The following is a 23,806-nucleotide window of genomic DNA, read 5'->3' as shown; positions in this document are numbered from 1 at the left end:
TCTTACATGTTAGTGATGTTCAAGCTTAAAGAGTGAATTACTGCTGCTGATGAAATGAGAAAAATCAAGGCACATAGAACATTTTTTTTTTTAGTAAAGTGCCACAGCCCATCCAACACTGACTGGGCATGTTTCTTCCCAACCAAGAGTCCGTTCCACGTGACTTAGCTGCTGGGCCTCTTGTGGCCTAACTGGCCTCTATTGACCCCTGGGGCTCCTTAAAGCCACGTTTGAAATCACTGCTCCTTTTTAAAATACTTAGAAGTTATGAGACTTTTTCAAAATGTCCCTAATGCTTTCAGAAATGACATTGTATAATATTTTATATGTTTTTTGTGATCTTTGTTTTCAGTTAAACTCATGATGTGTTCTTTACCAAAGTGTCTAGAGGTGTGCAGATCGTCAATTTGCCAGGATTTTCCTAGTACATGTGATAGTACGTTCTTGAAGAATGTCCTGTATCTAAGAATTGGGGAAATTTTTACTCAGAAGTACTAAAGAGCTGTAAATTGCAACATTTTCAGAATACATTTTGAAAACACTCAAAATGATAGTGAAAATGACCCCTTTGGTTTCTTTAAAACAAGGTTGAATATTTTAATTAGTAATCTTTATTTCCTTTAGGGTTTAATGAAGAAATTCATTCGATGTTCTACACGAGTAACTGTGGGAACTATTAAAAAATTTCTGAGTTTAAAACTAAAGCTTCCAAGTTCTTATGAGGTAAGTTGATAGTACAATCTGGATCATTTTGGTAATTCTGATCTGATGTAAAATTCTAACAAAATAAGTAAAAATTAACTGGGAATATATTCAAACTAAAATTTGTGGAAACTGGTTCTCATGTTAAAATATTATATATTTCATCTATGTAATCTGTATTTTTTAATTTAACATCCTGACTAAAACATGATACTAATGCATTTACTGTTTTATAATTAGAGGAGATATTTAAATAACTAAGTATTCGCAAAATAAATAGCTCAGTTAAACGGATTCTTTTTGTTTGTTTTTTATGCCAACATGCTTTAAGGTGTGTCTTTTTTTTTCAATCTGAGACCCTTGCAACCCCTTTTTACCAATTCTTTATAGACTTCTTTTTTAGAGTGTAAAACACCTTTTTTTCAAAAGGGATTTTATAACGCTCCTTTCATTCCATGATATGCAAAAGTAATATTGCTTAGCACTAGGTGAAACCTAGTTTTTGCCAATTTCTTTACAGGAGAAATAAATTGCCCTGATGTTGATCACAGTACAACCTGTAATGTGTTCAATAGCTAGAGAATGTTTATGTTCCTAGGAGTATGATTATAACATAATAAGGAAACATGGCTGTTATTTCTCATCTGCACAAATGGCAATCTTAGAATTTGTGTTAATTACCTTTTCCTCCCCTTTGGGTTCTGATAATAGCATCCAAAAAAACTAAACATCAAGACTAGTTTTCTAACAAAAATATCAAAGGCAACATAGTTTTTCAGGCTTATGTACAGCAATATTAGTATGAACAGTCATCATAGCAGAAGTATTTGAACATAGGCATTGATAGGTAGCAAAGCTGTATTTTTGAAGAAGCCTCTGATCCTGAACTTTAAAAAATGCTCCCAAATCACTAATTAATCTGTGGATTAAAAATTAATTCTTACTATAGTTTAGTCCTACATATATTTTAAAAACTTCCAGAAACATCAATTTTACATTAGGAAAAAATTTGTGAAAGTGAAAGCCCTATGTACTTGGTAAAAGTAAAAGGTAATAGTTTATAGAAACAGCAATGAAAATAAAAAATGAAATTGTTTTTATGGTTTGGTTTTGTGTTTTATTCCATTCTTTGAAGATACCACATGCAATTTTATTTGCTTACTTTTAAGTGTGACTCACTGAGTTACTTTCCAGTTTTCAGGAATTTGTTAGAGCTTAAAGAACTATTACCCTTATACCATATTACTGCTGGCACATATTGTATTTCTCTATAGGAAAAGATGGAAGGGGAAGAGACTCAATCCACTGACAGCTCCTTATCTAGCCCAATGCAAAGAATTTTTCCTATAATTTTTGATATACTTTTTAGTATACTGGTCCCCCCTTATTTGCTGCCCAACATGTAGCAGGGATAATTTAATGAAATATTTGATAGCTAAAGATTCTGTTAACAACAGTGCTAATTGGGGCAGGATAGTTTAGTTTTTAAATAATAATAGAAGCAGTATACCTGATGAGGAATTGCATCCTAAGTCCCATTACTTCTTTGTTTATGAATTTATTTTATGGACAAGATGGAAAAAATGAAATTATTTGTGTTATTCTTAAAAGAACTTAAAAATATAAAATGTCTGAAAAATTTTGAGGTTCATGTAAGTCACTGTAAATCATCAAAAAAATCCATATAATTTAGCTAATAATTTGTCCAATATAATTAGAAGTATGTTTATTTCAGACTTAAAGTTCAAAACTCCATTCTCTGTTTAGCCAAACACAGAACTGTTTAAAACCTGCTTTTCTCCCTTTCCAGCCTTTACATTAAATCCTGTCAGTTTGCTTTTAATAGCTAGAGAACCAAAATGTTGTTTTTTCATAGGGATCTGTGATAAACCTTTAATTATGCTTTTTTTAATTAGTAAATCGGAACCACAAGTCCTGTGGCCTTCTTAAGGATTTGGGGGGTAGTTTGGTTCCTGCAACACTAGACAAAGAGTGAGCATTGATATAAGTACAGCCCTTTTTTGAAGTTCCGTGGTAGGTGAGAAGGGGGTCCTGTAATTATTCATACAAGTTACCAAGCAGAGCAGAGAGGCCGGAGAGCCCTAGGAGACATAGGCTGGTGGAATGGGGCAAACTGGGCTGTCAACTTAGCTCTAGGTAGTTTCTGGAAAGTCTCATATGCCTCAGAGGCCCCATAAATCATGTATGCACATTCATTCATTTGCCCTCTCCGAATACAAACAGATGAAAAATAAGTAACTCCTTCAAATCTTGGGAAGGTGCAAGGATTCTGAGAAATAAATCCATAAGGCAAAAGTGCTGTGAGGAACTGTGAGGTTTCCACAGTTTCTTCTGATTCAGTAATAGGCAATCCCTTTATGTCTAAAATCTCAAAGGTTTCAGAGAGAGACATGGACTAAGAAAGTTTATACTACATTTCAAAATTATATGTATGAACCTGAGATACAGGTATGTGGGACAAGGCAAACACTGCTTCATGGTACTTATACCTGAATTAATACGTATGCGATGGACCAGTGCTTTAATAAAAATACTGTGTTATTTTTAAGTAATGGATAATACATCTATTTTGTTACAACTATTTGAATGTTTTTTGAAATTGGAAAAAAAACATGCAAAACAGTTATGAATTCAAAATTACTTATGTTAATGTGTCTATAACTATTGTTTTTAAAGTTGGATGTGCTGTGCAATGGTGAAATTATGGGGAAGGATCATACTATGGAATTCATCTACATGACAAGATGGCGACTAAGAGGCGAAAACGTAAATTGCTTTTCTATTTACCTATGTGTATATTTAGTTACATGTTATTACGTTACTCAAATTTAACTGTATTACTTAGAAACTGAAAGAACAAACTAGGTTGGGAAGAGAAGAAACTGGTTCCTCTTATTATTTCTCCTAACAACTCCATGATACTTGATCTCAAGTACAAGACCAAGCCAGGGTCTGTGTTAAATGTGGTTTTGTTATGTTTAAGGTGAGTTTAAAGCCCCATCTAAACATATTTAGAACTCTACTAACCTCAAGACAGAGAAGACGGCACTCGCATTTTTTAAAAAGCCCAATAAAATACCAGAACTTTTAACTATATGGAATGGGAGTAGATATTTTTTAGTCATGGTAGAGGGGACAGATAGAGTAGAATCTTGATGATTTTTTTTTTCAGGTACCTCCTTTGCTTTGAAAGTATAACATTGGACTGAAGGGTGAGTTTACAGTGGTTTCTGATGCCAGATTAGATTATTGTGCCTTATTATTATAGGTCTTAGACAATATGGGAGAATGATTAAAAGGAGAAAACCTAAGAAAATCCAGAAAACCCAAAAGGAGTATTTTATACTTTGAACTGTATCTTGGATTAGAGTTATTTAGAAGGTTCAAGCATATCTTATCTGAGTTATATGTAATGTTGATATTAGGGAAATTTCAGGGGCTATGGATTTATAAAGCTAATATATAGCAGTGAGGAATATGGTAATAATGCTACCAGAAATTTTCTTCATAATCTGATTACATGAATTACATTAAGATTGACTGGAAAGTTGGACTAAATGACCTCCAGGGTCCTTTCAGACATTACGATTTTGTGGTGTTTAGGGTACTTATATCAAATGTAAACATCGTAGAACTGTTACAAAACAAACCTCAATCCTTTTTTGTGTGTGTGCTCTATTTAGTGGGTAAGATATTTGGCTATTTTTCAGTAGAAATAGCATGATATGATAGAATAATAAACGATGCACCTAGCTTCTTAGTCATTATTTTTTTCTATTTGAATCCCAGTTGGGTAAAGCCTTATTTGTGAGTCTGAATTTTCATGACCAGGAAGAAGAAAATGTTCTAGTACTAGGTAGTCACCAACTAGCTATGTGCCCTTGAAGAGCTCATTAAACCTCGCTTGGGCTTTTCTTTTTTAATCTAATTTTGTATTTGGTAAATTTCTAGCCTTTCTGTGACATTTTCTAGTTTTTTAAATGGTTGTGCATACATTCACCCTCATTTAATCCTTCCAACCAAAATGTTTCAGGTATCAGGTACAGATTACAGAGATAGTCAATTCTCTCTTACCCAACTGTTGGGGCTTAGATATTGGGGTATTACACATAATGTTAATATCACATTGATATAATTTTAGCTCTTTTTGATAGTATTTCAGTATGTACTTGAAACCATCATTATGAATAGGTTTGCCTTAAGGTTGAAGAAATATAAGTAGTCATCCGCTGCATGACCTGTCTGGTATTCAATCGTCATTCACAAGATAAGATCCCTCCCCAAAGGTCACCCACACTGCCAGTTATTTTAATGTCAAAAATGAAAGAGCTGATTCATAGAAATTATTAATAAACCATCAGTTAAATCAGTCTTCACTACAAGTATGTTTCTGATTATACATTTCTGAATAGTTTAAATTCCTTAGTTGTTTAAAGCATGTTTTAATCAAAGTTGGTTCAAAAATGGTTCAGTATTACATGATTTTCAGTTAAAAACTAAACCAATAATAGAAAAATTACCACATTATATTTAGTGCAACAGTAAAGTAATATATTAGCCAGTTTCATTTTTTTTGGCATGACAAACCTGTTTCTTGTTTGTTACCCTCTTCCAACCTGTTTTCCCCTCAGTCTTCACATCTCAATAGTTCTAAGATTAGTAGTTCCATTTTCCAGTATCTCAGACCAAAATCCCTGAAGCCAGTTCTGATTAGTTTTTCTTTTATCATCCTTAGCAAATTTTGTGACCTCTCTACCATATATATACCATAGACTATACAAAATACTATACTCGGAATCCTGGCATGTCTTACTGCCCCCACTTCTACGCTCTGATCCAGACCATGGTCACTGTTCTGCAGGTTTCTATCAGTCCACCTGTGCTCCATGCTCCCACTCCTGCTGCCACCTACCCCCTTCCCACCTTCACCCAGCACAGCAGCCAGAGTGATGTCAAAACATGCCAGTTCTCCATCTTGAGCCCTCCAGTAACACCTTATATCATTTAGATAAAAGACAAAGCCTTTCCAGGGACCTACAAACACAGACCCCCCGTGATTTTCCCCGGACACCTCTCTGATCTTACCCTTTCCTCCTCCTCTGGCTCACTGCACTCTGGCCTCACTGGCCTATGTTTCTTCTAGCATGCCAGACTTGCTCTGGCCTCCCCAAGTATCCACCTAATTTGCTCCTTTTACCCCCTTTACTCAAAGAATTTTGCTTTTACATCACCTTCTCAGTGAGGCCTCTGATCTGGCTTAGTAATACAATCCCCTCTCCCACTCCAGCTTGGCAGTCTTTTCGTGCCTTTCTGTTTTCTGTAGTATTTTATACCATCTGATGTACTACGCCTCTTATTTGTTTATTGTTTGTCTCCCCAGTTAAAATGTAATCTGAGAGCAGAGATTATATTTGTTCACTGCTGAGTTTCAGCACTGAGAGCAGTGCCTAGTGCAGGTAACTCTATAAATGTTCGCAGAGTAAAATGAATGAAAAAAATTTTTATAAGGTAATAGTTACACAAAATATATCCTAAAGATTATTTCGTTTATTTGAATTTTAATTTTTCAATTGTTTTCTGTTAAAATTTTTTGCACTTATTCTAATTATGAGTTATTATAATACAGTAATTGATTAATTCTGACAGAGTGAATGGACAAATTAGCAATAAAGCAATCATTTCTGGATTATGCCCCTACTAGCATATTTATTGCAATCACATACCTTCCCATCTCTACCCTGCATTGCCAGCAAGATGCCAGGAGGTCTGTAAAACTCCCATTACTCTACTTCCTGGCATTGCCAATGGGCTCTGCCTTGACCTGAGGTCAGCTTAGTTCCTAAACTAGAGTCTAACTTGTGGTTCTTTCACTTGTTCTAGTACATTTTTATGTTAAACATTTTAATCCACCCGGGATTTGTTTATTTATACACATATACCTATAGCAAGGCTAAGACCCTAACTTAATCTAAATGGGGTGTGTTTTTTTTGTTTGTGTTTTTCTTTGCCAGAAATACAATTTATTGAATATTTCATACTTTATCTCATTATTACGTATGTGTATGTGTGTGTATACACTTCTGTAAAAATATACATGTATATGTGTGCATGTGTGTGTGTGTGTGTGTGTGTGTATATATATATAGTACATATATAGTATACACCCACACACACACACATATATACATATGTATATATGTTTCTGGACATTCTGTTTTGTTCTTCTGAGCAGGTCTTATACCTGCACTAGCATTACACATTATGTAGCTTTTATAAAAATCTGATCATATAAAATCTGTCTAGAACCCCTCAGTTGTCCGTTTTCTTTGGGATGAATTGGAATAAAGTCCAAACTAACTACAAGGCAAATAATTGGGCCTTCTAGGTTGTTTTATGATATACATTAGTATCTGTTAGGGAAAACCTGCATATTATCGTTCTCAAAATTTTGTTGGTTGGTTTTACCTATTTATCTTTTCAGATGAGCTTGAGACTAGGGTTGTGATTTGGCATTGAATTACATTTCTAGGTTGATTTGCCTGGAATTCGCACCTTGCAGGTTTTTCTGTCAGTACTGTGGGGTATCTCGTGTTCACCCTTTTGGGTCTCTGAGTAAAATCTGGTTTTCTTCCTCCTCATGTTGGATGCCACCTCGGCCTCTCTGGTTCTTCTGCCTCAGGCAGGCTGCATATTCCATATTCCAGTCACCTCTTTACCTTGTCCTGTTTGTAGACTCCTAGGAGGGATCTCAGGAAAGTCGATTTTGTGTCCATTTCTTAAGAGCGTGCCATTGCTCCCTGTCCCACACAGCATCTGTGCCACAACTCTCCTTTAGCCTGGGGCAGGCTCAGCCTGTTTTCTGTGTCCCTCCTGTTTCTGGGTCCTTGTCTTCATTGTGATGCATTGTTGGAAGATTTTTATCTTTAGGAATCAAACTTGTCTTGTCAAACTTAGCTGACTCTTAGAAACTTTCCAGTTCATAACAATATTGCCGCCTCAAGATTGTTATCCTCAAGATTGGCTTCTTAATGTTGGTTCATCTTTTGCTCATTAGTGGGAGAAAATGTACTTTTTATTTAAACCAGTGCTTCTCAATCTTTAATGTGAGTACAGATCACCTGGGGATCTTGGTGAAACACAGATCCTGACTCAGTAGGTCTGGGGTGGGGCCCAAGATTCTGCATTTCTAACAAGCTCCCAGGGGATGCCCGTGCATCTGAGCGTTGGACCATCCTTTGGGTAATAGCATTGAGGAGGTGTGATCCATGACCACTGACTTGCCCTGTGGCTCCCACAACTATAAACTGAGAATGTAGAATTACAGAATTAGTTATCTGGACTGACCAGCAATCTAATACACAGATCCTGTTTATAATGTCCACACAGTGTTCATCACATTTTTTGAAACATAAATGGAATCATATGTGTTCTACAACTTCTCTTTTTCACTTGATGTGGAGAATCAGTAAATTTTGAAATATTTGTAACAAGTGGCTGTGCCATTTATGTGGCTGTACCATAATTTGATTAACACATTCCTTTAGTGGACATTTAGATTTCTTTCAAATTGTTTGACATTACAAGCAGTGAGATACAATCCAAGTGCATAGATTTTTTTTGCACCTGTGCAAGCATATTCATTGACTGGATTACAGATGTGGATTTACAGAATATGCATGTTTTAAATTTTGATAGATACTAACAAATTGTCCTCTAAAAAGATTTAGCAATTTATATGCACACCGATAATGTATGAAAGTACCCATTTTCTGACATCCTTACCACTGCATATTATCAGTTTTGTATTTCTTCTGTGAAGTTTCTTTTTATATTCATTGCTTTGGTTTTTCTCCCATGTGATGCTTGTCTTTTTCTTAGTGACTTCTAGGAGCTCTTTATGTATTCTGGACACTAATCTTTTGTTATATGTGTTGTGGCTGTTTCCTCCCAGTTGTGTCCTGCTTCCTAATTTTGCCTCAGCTTTTTGACCCTTAAAATTTGGGTAACAATACCTGCCTTGAAAATTTTTAGTAAGCATTAACAAAATAATATATAATAAAGTACTTAGCGGAGTGCCTGCCATGATAATTGTTAGTTATTTTATTAATAGCTTATCTATGTTAGCTTTTATTATTATCATCATTCCTCCTGCACTTAGGCTCACCTGAGCGCTTACTGTTAATACCTCTTGCGGTTCAGCGTCAGCTGTCATCATGAACTCATGGTCTTCCTGCTCACCTTTTGTTGGATAGGCTGAGTACCTGCTCTCAGTACAGACCCTCTTTCCCAGACAATCCTGGTTGGTTTTATCTTTCAGCCATCCCTGCCAGTCCATGTTTAAAACTGCTTCACCACGTTTGCCTTGCTTTGCTTTCTTTGAATTGTCAAGTAGTTTTAGGAAAAGCAAACAGCTCTCTTGACTGATAGAGATGAATGGGGGAAAACACTTAATGGAATTGCCTGTTTCTACCTTAACTCTTAATTCTTGTGAAATGCCATTTAGGACGTGCATAGTTAGGGAAAGTCTAACAGGCAGAGCTTGGGGACTCTTCAGAGTTTAGAAAGGGGAACGTTGCCAAAGATAGTGCTGGGCACGTCTCGCGGTATGTAGATGAGCCCTGTACAGAACTTCAGGACTAACTTCTAGGAAAAGATGTTAGACTCAAGTCTCTGGGAAAATGAAAAATGTCTAAAATTTTATTTAAAAGGCTGCCAATATATTTGTTTTAATCATTGCTTACTTAGGTATTCTTTCAAAGTATATTTTTTAAAAAAACACTCTGGGATGTTAGATTTATCCTGGTTAATTTACACGTCATATTTTTATGTGGGCTTTTTTTCATTCTGTAGAGGCATGAAGTGTTGAATTCATAGATGCCTAATTATGTTGAACATAATACTGAAATTTATTTTTAGCATAATATTGAGAAATCAAGATTTGGGAATGATCTTTAAAAATATACGAATAGTTAAACTGTTAAAAGTTGGTGAGTTTACAAATGAACCAACTCAGTAGTTTTAAAATATGTTCATTCATTGATTTACTCAAAACATTTTTTGAGTGGCTGCCATGTGCCAATTCAGGGCGTTAGCTGTTAAGATTGAAAATATGAATAAGATGTGTGGACTCAAGGAGCTCACAATCTGATGCTATTAAAATAGATATGAAGACTAAGAATCTAATCTGAGCAATATAAAGAACCTAATCTAAAACAGAAAATGGACCCACTCCAGGTTGAGGCAGGTTCCATGCCCCTCACGAGTTCTGAGCTCCCTAAACAGTGTTACCTCAGAAGGTATTTGAGGAGGAGATCTAGAAGAGACTAATCACAGGAAGGGATGGAGGAAAGAGGATACACCTCCTGTATTGAAGGGTTTTCTCAGGAATTAGTATTTGAAGAGGAGATGGAACGGATAGGCCCATTTTGGTATAATATTTGCAGAATATTAACAAAACTTATATTTAGATGCTAAAATTATTTCAAGCTAAATTTTACCAATCACTAAGTTATTAAAATCATTTTTTTACAAAAAGCAACTACCATATTTTGGAAAGTGTTTACTTAAAATTAATGTTAACTCATGTTTGACGTTAAAATATTTAAATAATCAGTTTTAAATATGTGTCCAGTTGTGGATGCCTCTTATCTGATGAGTTCATCTCCTCCGCAGTTTCGGTGTCTGAACTGCTCAGCCTTGCAAGTCTGCTCTCAGGATGGCCCTTTATATCAGGTAAGAGGCACTCACGACTGTACATATGACCCTAATGATGCCACCACAAAGGGGATTGCTTTCATCCCAAATTCAAGTGCTTAAGACATGTAACTTTGCAAAACTAATACTAATGTGAGCTACAGAACTTCCTCTTTTCAAATTATGTCCCCAAAGTTTTCTGTTATTTTAGTTCTCTTGAAATATATCTAATTTTATTACACTAAAACTGAAATTATAAATGTTAAGGCCATTTTTTGAGTCGAGAATTTCTAATAATTACCAGTTTCAGCTCTTGAGAAATCTCTGCTCCATATTGGATCTCAGTTCCATACTTAACACTTCTTTGTGTGTTACTTTTTAAAATTAATCATTCGCCCACAAGTGAAAGATAAAATGCCAGATGAGGTGAAACTAAATAACAGCAACAGCTGAGTACAATTGTGAGCTTCCTTCCTAGGCCCTGCCCTAAGTTCTTTACTTGGGTTACCTCTTTTAATACAGAAATGATAGTGAGCTAATTTAATAATGCACTGATATACTTGAATGTGCATCTGAGGAAAGTTTATCTAATAAAAATACATTTTAAAAATTGGGGAAATAGAAGAGACTAAGGGTGGTATAGTAAGGATTGCTGCTGAGTATAGAGATGATCTGTGATTAGCCTTCATCCATGGATTAATCATAACGTTTTTTAAAAATCCCCATTGTTGTTTTATTCCAGAATTTAGTCTTCATTCTTATTTTCTTGGAGCCAAGAAAGGAAAATTGTAATTATTATAAAACTCAACTAGCTATCTTACCTCTAATGTTTTAGGGTTGGAACAAATGAATGTATGTGAATTATTAAAAGTACCTCTTCAAATCACTAATCGAAAATGTTAAATTGGCAGTTTCTCTAGAGTTTCCCTCAATTTTTATTGTTAGTGCTATGATACAGAATCCCCCCCAGTCATTTAAATGCATGCTTTTTAATACTCACTGGTTAAGTACTGTTTTTTTTACTAATGGGGTAAGCAATTTAACAACTGTAAAGGCCAAGAGAAAATCATTTTGGGGGAAAAAAAATCATCTTTCTCCTTACATTATGTAAATACTGTAACTGAGCTGAGAGATTTGTATATATCTGCAGTGTACAGATATTTTAGCTTCACAGCTGATTTGGAATGATGCATTGCATAGTAGTGATGCCCCACCTTTAGCTGTAATTCATACATACATGGCTTTTTGCTTTTACTCTTGGCATTGATGTCTGTTTATTTCCTTAGAAATAAAGATGTTCTTAAACTCTAAAGTATTAGAAAACAACTGGAGCAAGACCAAATTTTCAATAATCCACACAAATTTCCTTTTCTTTCTTAAACACTTCATTATGGATTATACTCCTGTCAGAAAGTTGTAATTAATAGGATGCACCTTTAGCCAAAATTCAGCCAGAAAATTTCAAGGAAAAAATTAATTACTTTTTAATTATAAGCAAATATTATGTGTGTATAGCTTTGTACTATTAAAAATTTTAAGTTTTGTGAGAATTCCTGACATGGACAATTTTCTAGGAAAACTACAAGTGGACCAAAATTCACCCAAGAAGAAAGGAAACTTAAATCACTAAGTCATGAAAGACATAAAATTGTTAAAAGAATTACTTTCTCAAAGGAAACCTAAATACTTTTATGGTCAGTCTCTCAAATTTTCAAGGAAGTAGACCATTCCCATTCTAAATTGTTTTAAATCATTGAAAAAAATTGAATTCTTCCAAATTCATTTTACAGAGGTAACATAATCATGATAGCAAAAACTGACAGAGAACCCCAATTAGAAAACTAGTATCAAATTTCATTTTGAATATAAATATAAAGATGATAGATATTATACTAAATATACTAAACTATTATACTAGAAGAATAAACCAAAACCAAATATTAATAGTAGTTTTATCAGAAATGCAAGAATATCTTAATATTAGGGGAGGGAAATTACACATTATATATTGGAAACATTTTATATATATACACACAAACACACACACACACAGTCAAATAAAAATCATCAGTAGATGCTGAAAAGGCATTTGATAAAATTCAATGTTAAGAACTACTTTTCCTATCAGCTTCTTATTTTGGAAATTTTCAAAACAACAAAAAGTTAAAATAATACAAAGGAATTTACTTTTATGCAGGTCTACCAGTAATAACATTTTGCTACATTTTCTGCGCCCCCTTTTCCCCTCTCATCTTATTAATCTCTTTATTAATATATCTACAGTTTCTTTGTGGATGCATTTGAAAGTAAAATGGCAAGTATCATGACAGTAGACCACTAAATACTTCAGCATATGTTACCTAAGATTAAAGACCTCCTCATACATAACCAAAGTACCACTTCACACAGGAAATTTAAATAGTATACAAAATATTAGAGATGTCAGTTCTCCCCATAATTAAATTATGAAATTTAACAAGATTCTAAACCCATTTCTTGTTTAACTTGACAAAATCAGTCATTCTAAAGTTCATCAGCAAATATAAACCAGTGCTTCCGGTCAGTCACATTTTTAAATGAGTGATCAGCGGGCGTGTGCACCTCCACATACTAAAATGCATTTTCAAGCTGAAGTCATTGAAATAGAGTCCTCACTGAAACATAGGCATACGAATAAAAAGAATGGCTCAGGAACAGACGTTAGTATGTATGAATCTGTAAAGAGTATTTCAAATTAGTGAAAGAAGATTCATTTAACAAATACCTATTGAACACTGAACTGGGCACTCTGTTAGGCCCTGGAGACACAGAAGTAAAAATGAGAAAAAGCCTTTTCTCTTATAGAGTTACACTCTAATGATGGTAACAGACAAAAAATAAACAAGTAAAGTTTACAGTGTTAGAAGAAAGAGTAAATAAATAGAATAACTTAGATAAGATTACCAAGAGAAGACCTCTTTAAGGTGGTGATTTTTTAATCAAAAAATGAGGGAAGTAGCCATGTGTACACCTGGGGTAGGGCACTCCAGGCTGAGGGAACATAGTCCAAAGACCCAGAGGACAGATCATGTCTGGTTGTTTGAGGATTGTAAGGAGGCCGGTGGGACCAGAGCAGAGACAGTAGCTGGCAGTGGGCAAGGGTGATCAGTGGACTTAGAACGTAGTTGTTGGGCGTGAGTTGTGATCCAGTAGGGTTTGTTTTCAATGAATTGTACTAAGAGTATTGGTGGTGGTGATGGGGGGCAGGATTCAATCCATACGTCACATTATACTCGTATGAGTTTCTCGTGGTTTACAGTGGTGAATATTAAAAATGATACCATCAAAGATAAAGAAGAAAATACAGTTGAATGACAAATCTCAGAGTGGGGATGGCCTTTCTCATTATACACGTAAAAGGAAAAAAGAGACAAACCAAGTTGACTATTAATATTGAAAAGTACATGGCAAATATGCTATAAGGAAATGTTAGCAATATATGACAGACAGGTTTGATGTCCTTAATACATACAGAATTTATACCAATCTGTTCAACTTTCCATAAAAAACTGAACAAAAGACATGATTAGGCAAGTCACAAAAGAAGGAAACAAAACTGGCTAATAAGCAGACAAAAATGGCTTATTTCTTTAGAAGTCAAGAGATGAAAGAAGAAATAAAGTACTATTTTATGCTTATTGAATTGCCAGATTAAGAGGGGGGAAAGAATAGTACTCATTACTGATGAGGCTATTTGAAGAATGAGCACTTAATTTTTTTTGGAAATGTAAAAATAGAACAGCTTTCCTGAAGTCCACTTTCTTGTGTGACAGTATTTATCAAGAAGTCTTTTAAAATGTGTATGCTGTTTGAACCAGCATTTCCACTTCTAGGAACCTACCCAGCGGTCGGGGATAAAGTGGCGAGCATAGATCATTGAGTCGGGATTAATTTGTATTAGCAAAAAAAAATAAAAAATAAAGTAAAATGTCCAGCAAAACTATTTATTGATAACTTATGGTTCATTTCTATAAAGGCATTATAGACAGCCTTTAAAAATGATCATATAGGACCATATTAAGTAATGTAGAAACAAGTTTATAGAATTTTTAAATGGACAAAATTCTTAAATAGACAAAAGTATTTAACCAAACAACATTTGTATTATGATTCCAGTTTGGGAAAAAAAGTAAATACATACACAAAAAGACTAGAGAGATATACACTAAAAAAATACAGTGGTTATCTCTGGATGGTAGCATTTAAATGTTCCTTTTTTTCCTCGATGCTTTTCTGTATTTTCCAAATCTATAGTAAAGCCAGTACTTTTATGATCAAGTTTTTTTTTGTGTGTTTTTTTTTAAGAAAATACATCAGTCAAAGTAATTTTATCATTTTCTAACATTATCACATTTGAAATATATATTTTGGAACTATCTATTCTTTATGTTTTACGCGATGAGGCTGAGGACTAGCAACTATGAAATGTAGCTCCATTCGGTGCAATCACTTAACACTAAGGAGTGATATGCCCTATTTCATTGTAAGAAAGCAAACTGAAGCACAAATAGACCTTGAAGCTTAATTTCTAGCACTGTAACACATTTCAATGAAATTATTAAACTACATATGTTGTCATAGAACAAAACAAACACATGGTTACTTGGAGAGGAAAACAAAACCATTTTCATCCCAAAACAGAAAATCCTGACCACTTACAACTAAACCATTTTATTTCCCTTTCTATCTTCATCCTTGTAAAATTGGTGATGGATTCTATATATTATGACCTATATATACAAATGACTTAATTATCTGCAGAAAGTGTGCAGATTCAAGAAGTCAGAAATGGAAGGCAAAGCAGGAAGGATTATGATGATGAGGAGCAAGACTGGCTGGGGTTGGGTAGAATGGGAAGCAGTAGAGTGAGGGTTGGGTGTGTGGGTAGTGGTCTTCAAATCTGGCTGGCTTTAAGAAACCCAGGGAGTTTTATAAGATGCAGATTTCTGTGCTCCCTTCCCAGATACTCTCATTCAGAAGGAACAAGAATAAAGTTTAAAATAAAAACAAGCAAACAAAATTTAGACCAAAATTTATTTCATCCATGGAAACTCTTGAGAGCCTGTCTGCGGCTTTTTCTCCAGCCCTTAGATAACTGGTAATGGCATCGCCTTACTTCACCTGGGAGGAGCGAGACTTAGGAATTCTCATTTCCACAGTCCTGTCCTATCCTGAGCTAATGGTAAAAGGGATTTCCACACTGTGTCTTAGTGTGTATTATAGCTGTGATCAGTACGCAGTGGTCATTTTCAGGGTTACAGAATCCCAATCTATGCCTTTAATCTACATGAAAGAAAACACAGTTCTCTGTCATGGATTTTTGCATTCACCCACACTGAGATGAAGGGGTAATCAGTAGTTTTATAAAAGTAGCTCCTCAAAATTCATTTTAAAGGGAATCTACAGCTTTGAAAAAAACAAAAACCATTGGTCCTCCATCGTATAGAAGGCAAATACAGGGTGAAAACAGACTCAGAAGTAGCAGCGTGGCACATACCATTTATCTGCAGGAAGCTGCTTCTTCTCTACTGTCTGTTGATGTATGGCACCTTTTCTACATAGAGCAACACGAAGGACAGTCTGAACCGTTCAATTATGTAGTAGTCAAGTCCAAATATTTCATAGTATCAACTGACTATTGGAAGGAGGCAGTAAACCTAAGTGTTTCATGTAACAAATTGGCTACTTAATTTTCAACATTTTTAAATGCTAAAAAAGGTATCAAACTCACTTTTAAAAAAGTAGTTTATGAGAACGACCCCAGTTTCATAGACTCACAGCAGGGGGTGTCTTTGTTCATTTGTGACTCAGTGGGCACTGAGGCATAGCTCTGTGGGAATGCAGCCTGCGGACTTGTCTGGTTCAGGCCTACAAGGTTTAAGTCCCACAAGGTCAATGATTGAATGCCGTTGAGGAGAGCTATAGCTTTCAATCCTCCACAGGCCCTGTGTCTCCCTAATATTAGCACTTTTTACATATGCAACCAGTATGACATCTGTAGGGCTTTGAACTTGACCTTTGCTGGATATGGTGGAAAACTTAATTGAGTCTAGAAAAATAATAGCAATTTAAAACTACAGGGTTTTCAGAGATACGGACAACAGAATGGTTGTTACCAAAGGGGAAGGGGCGAGGGCAAATTGGGTAAAGGGGAAACTAGACTTAGGGTAGTAAGCACACAATACACTATACAGATAGAAATTACAATGTTGTACTGCTGAAATGTATATAATATTACCTCAATAAGTTTAATTAAAATGTATAGCAAGTTTTAATGTCATCTTGTTATATACTCACTAGTATCAGCAAAAACTGGAAATTATTTCCACATTCTTAAAATCTTTATCCAGTCATCTATCAAAGGACACTTTGGTTGTTTCCAACTTAAACAATCGTCACCTCAATAAACTTTAATTTAAAAAATCTTTTGTATGTAATCTATATTGTTTTTATATAAACACAGCCTTATTCATTGTCTGTTTTTATTTTATAGTCATATCCCATGGTATTGCAGTATCGACCAAGAATTGATTTCGGTTAGACCAAGGGGCCTAGATCCCACTGAGATGAATCCTGCACTATTTGTTTACTCATCAACAGATTGCACAGCGAACGGTGTGTGGACTAGAGGGACACAAGATTTTCAGCATGCAAATAAGGCCATTGTCTGTCTCTACATTGTCAGTTGCATTTATGTTGTTTCTATTAAGAGCAAACCAAGTGCCATTCTGCTACTGAACCATCTGCATAAGTTATTTGTGCTGTCTCACAATGTACAATATAAGTCATGGTTGAAATCAGTTAGATGTGCAGCCATGATTTAGCCTTCTGAATATTTTGCTTGCTTGTTCCAAGATTGTTCTAATGTTTGATTACACTAGTAATATGGCTCAATTTTTGTGGTGTTACAGTTTTCACATACTATTTCATTAATTCTTGTTTAAATAGAGTATTGCACAAGAAACTAATAATTATTCTATCTCGAAATTATTTTGTATGGGAAATATATTTAGAAAAGTGATTTTTGAGCCACTGTCCTGTTCTCAGTAAGCTTTTTGTGTGCAAAATAGTTCAATCATTTGGGGAAGAATTCCAGTTATTCTTTAACATGTAGAGCACACTGTAATCGTAGGCATTTAAGTCATCTGTCAGTGTCGTCTACCACTTGCACAAGGAGGGCATGTGAGCCCCGCCAGATTGAAAACGGATGTGACTTCTTGGAGAACTGAAATTGGATTCACAACCATTCGAAATGTTGGCAGCTGATCACATTATTTCTAATAAAATTAATGTGTAAGGTTAATCATCTTCATAATGCCTTATGACAAGTGGGTGCTGCTTCATGAAATGTTACTGTAACACCCATTTGATGGATGCATCATTACATTGTTGCTCTCATTTGATAAGTACATTGTTTCTCTCTTTAAGTTGGCCTTAGGTGTGTGTCATTGTGGCATGCAGAGGGTGATGACGATTTTAAATATTAGACTCTTTAGAGCAGATAACATTAGCTATTATATGGATTTCAAAAATTTCAAAGCATTTTTAGATTAAAACTGTTAGTTATCACATTTCCAAACCATTTGCATAAAATAGAATAAATGCAGTATAGTAGATAAATATGCTAACCAAAATTAATGGTTTGAGGTTATTTCATTTTAGATCCTACAACAATCAGGGGGAAATGGGATTACTGTTTTATACGTAAATTCATTATGGTCAGAGCTATGATAATGTCCTCGATTTTGCAGTTTTGTTAAGTCTTCCATTCATTTTGAGATTAGTCTACAAGTCAAAGACAGTCTTGTTACCTTAAATTATATGAAGAACTTCATTTTAAACATTTTAAAATTTACAGTTGTTTTCAAAAAACTTACTTGGAAATTGTTTTATTAATGTTTCAAAACAGGTTAACCTCTGAAACTTGGGAAGAAACCTTGAAAGTTAGGAAAAATATTTGTTCAAGAAATCTGACATGAGCACAATCTGTGTGTTACACACATAGTTTTTATACTGTATACATGGTAGATGTGCTACATTTTCCAGTAAAATGTATCACAGATTAATGCCTTCTGAATCTCAAAATGCTTCTTAGAAATAAAACACTGTACAACTCTGAGAAACATACAAAATACAGCTAAATCTGGATGCATTTCACAATATAAAAAGCTGAAATATCATGATTTTTTCCAGATATCTTTGTTTCAAGTCAAAAAGTCTATATTAAAATTTTCTGTTGGTTTTGTTCTGACTTTTGTAAAAAAGGTTATGGCAGTACTTTAATTTTGATTTTGTTAGATTGTGTTTGTGCTTAGAAGGGCTCACAAGCAAAATTTAAAAGGCAGATTTTTGTTAACTCTTTTTAAATGGTTGGAACAGACCATTACACTCAACCAAAAACAATTACTCTTTAGCTACAGAAATTATTTTGTTATGCTGTGAAATCCAATTCACTGACATCCCTAAGAAAATTTAAAATTTATTATAAATTTGTCACATCCAGGTCAGTGATTGAAGTAGTGTTTTACATATGGAAGTTAATTTTAATTGACTCAATGCAAAATGCGTTGAGAGTGCATTTTAAAAAACCACAACTGAGACCTGGATGTTTTGGGGTCCTCAGCCAAAACTTACAACCTTATATAAGTTTTATATACATGATCTCTAAATTTGTCCTGTTGCTTCATCATACGTAATTTCACTATTTTCCAAGGAAATAGTATTGGAAGCAATTAGGAGTTCAAAATATTTTAGTGCATTAACATTTTTACTGAAATGCAATGGAATATGTGCCAAAACATATAAAAACCTTATATAAAGAAGGACATCAGTTGTCATTTGGAGGAAGGTACACATTTTATGATGGTCCTGAGTAACACGGTATTACTATTAGAACCACAAACTTCTTCAACCAACCTCTTTTTGATATATTTATGATTTTCTAAGTATGGGACTACTTTCATATCTAGTAATACACTAAATCCCCAGTTAATCATTCCCTAAGCCAGGTTGTGAAATTTGCAAGAAAACAGGTATAGAAAAAAAATACACAGACAACTTTTATGGCTAGTTTTATAAACTTAGGGTGCTAGTAAAATAAACTCTAACCATAAATAGGCTATAGGAATAATCACGTGAATTTACAAAATTGGAGACTACATAAAATTAAGTTTTTCTTTAATTGTTTCTTAAGCAGCAAGCTGAAAGAACTTTACTTCCATAAAAGATTTTGTAATCTGTTTTCTCTGCCTCAGGTACCATACTTGTAAAAGGGTCAAGGAACCTTGGATATAAAGGCCTGTGGTTTATAGACATCACTTTAAAACTGAAGTAATCACATCAGTTAATAGAAATATCAGAATATGATCTTTTTTCTAAATTAACAAAATACTTTTAAGAAGTAAAAACAAGTAAACTAGAAAGCTCATTGATGAGGGAATATTAGCTCATTCAGTCTGGGGCGCAGGTATCTTGGGTAGTGTCTTTTACCTACTTTTAGAAAAGTATATTATTTCTTTATTCATTGAAAATCTGTCCCATACTAATATGCCACATTTTATAAATGTAATGAGTTTGCTCAAGTATATTATATACTCAAATGTAATCTAAATTTAAATGATTCTTTAAGAGAAAAAAAGGATATGTTATATAATATTGTGAACTGTTTAGCTTTATTGAAATATTTAAGAGAAAGTGCCTCATTGCAACTGTGCATTTTTGTTTTAGATTTACTACATAAAATTTGAGTTATATGTACCTGTCTCTTATGAATGATTTCATATTTAAATAGGCGCTCGTAAGTTAATCTCTTTTTTAAAGATTTTCGTAAGAAAATACATATCACCAAAGACATTTTACTGGTAATTAGTAACCATGTTGGAGAGACAGTTTTAACAGTTTGGAGGTTGGAAATTTTTAGATTGCAATTTAATTTTATATTAGATAATAACCTTGAGTAATTGCTAAACTGTCACCAAAGAAAGGTTTTAAACTGAATTTTCATAGTGAGCTCAATCAAGTGCAGTTCTTGCAATAATCAGAGCACTCTTTGTTTCAAATATCTTCCTCGTTTTTCCAGCACATTTGACAGATCTTAGGAAATCCTCAAAGGTGAGAAAGAGATAAACACAAATAGCCTCCCTCTGGATGAAAAGTGGGAGAAATCTGTACTTTGAAAAGAAAGTTGAAATTGAGATTTAAATTCTAATTTAAGAAGCTTTTTATTCCATGGAGGCACTGTAAACAAAAATTATGCTTATTTAAGGTTCCTGGGTTCTTAGTAATATGAAATATGTTATTAAAGACAGAGTGGTGAAAGTGCTGACAGGCTTGTGTAGAAAACAGTACCTACTGTTGGACTCAAATGTCAATGCCTTTTCTGTATTCAAAAGCAAAATTTTCATAATGGCCTATTTTTTTCCTTGAAAAAGTAACTCCTTGTCTTGTTTCTCAGCAATTACTTTGTTATTCAAATTTAGCCATACAGCCAGATTTGGCAAAATGCGTTTCAGATCCTGAGCATATACATGTAGTTAAGCACTCTGCTTACACCATTCTCCCTGGGAGCTCCTCTGCGGCCACCTTAGAGGTAAGGCTCCCACTGTGACACCTTTCTGATAGGCCACCTGGCTAAACCTCCTCGGGGAGGGTAAGAATGGACGCACTAAAGTAATTACATGCTCTGAAATAATTTTGTAGTAGGCTAAGCTTTATACATTCAGGTGTCGGTTGTAGGGGAATTGCAGAAATGAATGAGTTTGCCATAACTGTAATTTCCTGGATTAGAAACACAAAAATGTGAAATGCTATTACTAAGTTATATATCCCTACAATAAGGAACATGTCTGCCAGATCTGGCTTATGAAAGACTGAAAAATGTTAAATATTCTAGAGACTCTTTGAAAGCGCAAAATAGCTAAGCAATTCTGGATTTATTTTATACATATAATTCAGTAATATTTTGATGGAAAAACATCAGATTGAAAGTTCATTAAAATATACTTAAATATACATTACAAGATTTTCATAATTTTTTTCCTACAGCAATGGCATTTTCCCAATAATTTGAAAGTGATTCTCTTCCTAGTGTAATGTTTTCACAAATAGTGTGTTGACTTGCTCTTCTTACTATATTTTCAAACAATTAAAATGAGCACTTCCTTTTCAGAAAGTTATGAAATTAAACTTAAAAATAATTTATTTTAAATGCTCATTAAAATGTGTCTGTATTCCTGTTACACCCCTTTTCTAGGATTCTACACTGAGACATTGCTCAGAAATGCTTTTTTAATTTTAATTATCTTTAAATCTAGAATCGAGTGAAACTGATACATGTTAAATACTATGCCTAGTTTTCCTCCATCTTCCAGAGCTTCATGGAATAAGAAATTAACCTAGTAGTATAAATGAGATGAACTATTCCTGGGCAACGTAGAGATAGTAAGCAGATTATTCACAGACTTCACATCGGTCCACTGGAGCAGGAGCTGTACATATTAGAAATGTAATGGGATCAGCCTACTATTGTTCGGGGTCAGTTTTCTTTTGCTGTATTTTTTAGAATGGGGATGGGGGCCTAAGTGTCCTTATGAGCTGTGGTCCACGACAGGAGCCTGTGAGGAGAACACCAGGGCTCTGCTGCTTTCCTGCATCTGGCAACACAACCGCAAGCACCAGTTCTTCCTAGAGTAGCCCTCACGTTCCATAAAACCGTCATAGGATACACTGTACAGTTAGGTTGCTCATTTTCCTTTGAAATATAAAATATTTTAAGCTTTTTTTGTCAAAAGTGGTAACATCTTAATACAAAGAAAAACCTTTTTGTGGTTGTAAGATTTAGCTTATAAATCATTCAAATTGAAGTGAAAGATTACCAGGTCATTGTTAATGACTTAGTCTATTAAGAATATATGTATTTTTGTAAAGGAAAAGCACTTGTAGATATTTAATCAGTACAAGATATATGTCTGTTTTGCAGAAATAAAATGCTGCTTAGAGATTCTCTAAATATTTTTTATTTTTGTGCTCAAATGTATTTTCTGTTGATCTATGGAATGTTCTGTACAAAGCTGTATGGTCGTACTGTTGGGCTAGATACTTTTGTTTTTTAAAATCTGGACTTAGCCAAGTATATTTGACCATGTTAAAAATAGTATCTTTGTTATTAAAAACTTGATTGCATAATTTATTGTTTGTGATCCTTAATATTAGTAGTTGTAGATGGCAACCTCAGTTTAAAAGTATCCATTGAGTACTATCCTAGTAAGTTTTATTGAAATTTTTTGAGTATTTGAGATCATAAGCATTTTCTAAATATTCTTGAGCTATTTAGCTTTAAGATGGCAGATGCCCCTCAAAATATGTGAAGTATGCACAGACATACACTTTAGAACAATTTCTTATTTTGTTAAATCCAAATAATCCTTTGAATGTAATTGAGAATCAAAGAAAGGCCCAAGTGAACTACAAGACTGCTTTCTTCAGCCAGTTAGATAATAGCTTTGTTTCATTAATACCTTTGTGTATACTTGCCTCAGGAAATCTAGTTATGCTGAAGTAAGACTTTCAAGTCAGGAAGGTTGCAATGATCCCTATCTCTGCCTCCTTGTTACTTTGATGCCTGAAGCTTGTCCTAGTTAGTGCTGCCATAGAGGTGGCTAGAAACCCCAGGCATTCAGTGAGAGAGGGAAAGTAGCTATCCTCTGACTTAGCAAGATTTGACTCCTTTCATCTTTTACCTTCATCCTCTCCAAAGGCTGTTGCAAAATGGGCAGGAACCCTGAAGATTGTGCAGGGGAAGTGCTCAAGATGTAACACATTATTTTATCACATGCCAATGCACTTATTGGCCTGTACCTGAGGTGAAGGCCTCAGGGAAGCCTGGAGGACGTAGTCAAGCCCCCAGGAGAAAACAGTTCTGTGACCTGCTAATCAATCTCTGCCACACTTCCACTGAGGAAAGGGGTCCAGTTCACCAGTTCTTAGTGTTTTGTCAACACATGCTCAGCTCTGATCTTCCCACTAGTTTACAAAGGTAAGGAGGAGTCTTGTACTCCAGCTAGGCCTGAGAAGGTAGGAAGCCAGCCTCTGCTTTTTATGTGGCCAGGGAATGTGCAGACAGTATTGCTGGAAGCCACGTGGAATGCTGCAGGACACACAGAACCCTGCCATGGGATTTGGGGTGCCAGGATTGCCACCGTAACCATCAAATCATGCCCAGAAAGGAGAAATGGGCAGCAAATGATTACCCCAGCTCCCACCAATCAAAGCCCTACTCCTTCGAAACCCAATTCAGGTCCCATCAACTCAAGCAGGCTTGTCCAGACTCTCACTCTTCTGTAAGACTTAGCAC

At 34.7% G+C, this 23,806-nt stretch overlaps 1 protein-coding gene across 3 annotated transcripts in view; it reads left to right on the top strand.

Annotated features, from left to right (window-relative positions):
* Window positions 1–22,638, top strand: part of PCGF5 (polycomb group ring finger 5) — a 102,942-nt gene extending 80,304 nt beyond the window's left edge. For 2 of the 3 annotated variants that reach the window (XM_074339397.2, XM_019739164.3), the window contains exons 7-10: window positions 625–723; window positions 3,400–3,489; window positions 10,396–10,455; window positions 16,949–22,638. In XM_074339397.2, coding sequence (XP_074195498.1) covers window positions 625–723; window positions 3,400–3,489; window positions 10,396–10,455; window positions 16,949–16,996 — 297 coding nt within the window. In that variant the 3' untranslated portion in view covers window positions 16,997–22,638. The remainder of the gene's footprint in view (window positions 1–624; window positions 724–3,399; window positions 3,490–10,395; window positions 10,456–16,948) is intronic. The other variant, XM_019739174.3, reaches the window with a different exon arrangement.
* Window positions 22,639–23,806: the final 1,168 nt, after the last annotated feature.

The sequence above is a fragment of the Rhinolophus sinicus genome, chromosome 15 (assembly GCF_057876585.1).
Source record: "Rhinolophus sinicus isolate RSI-liver-muscle chromosome 15, RSI-T2T, whole genome shotgun sequence".
NCBI classification, from domain to species: Eukaryota; Metazoa; Chordata; class Mammalia; order Chiroptera; family Rhinolophidae; genus Rhinolophus; species Rhinolophus sinicus.
Note: the sequence above shows the minus strand (reverse complement) of the source record. Positions and strands in the feature narration are given on the sequence as shown.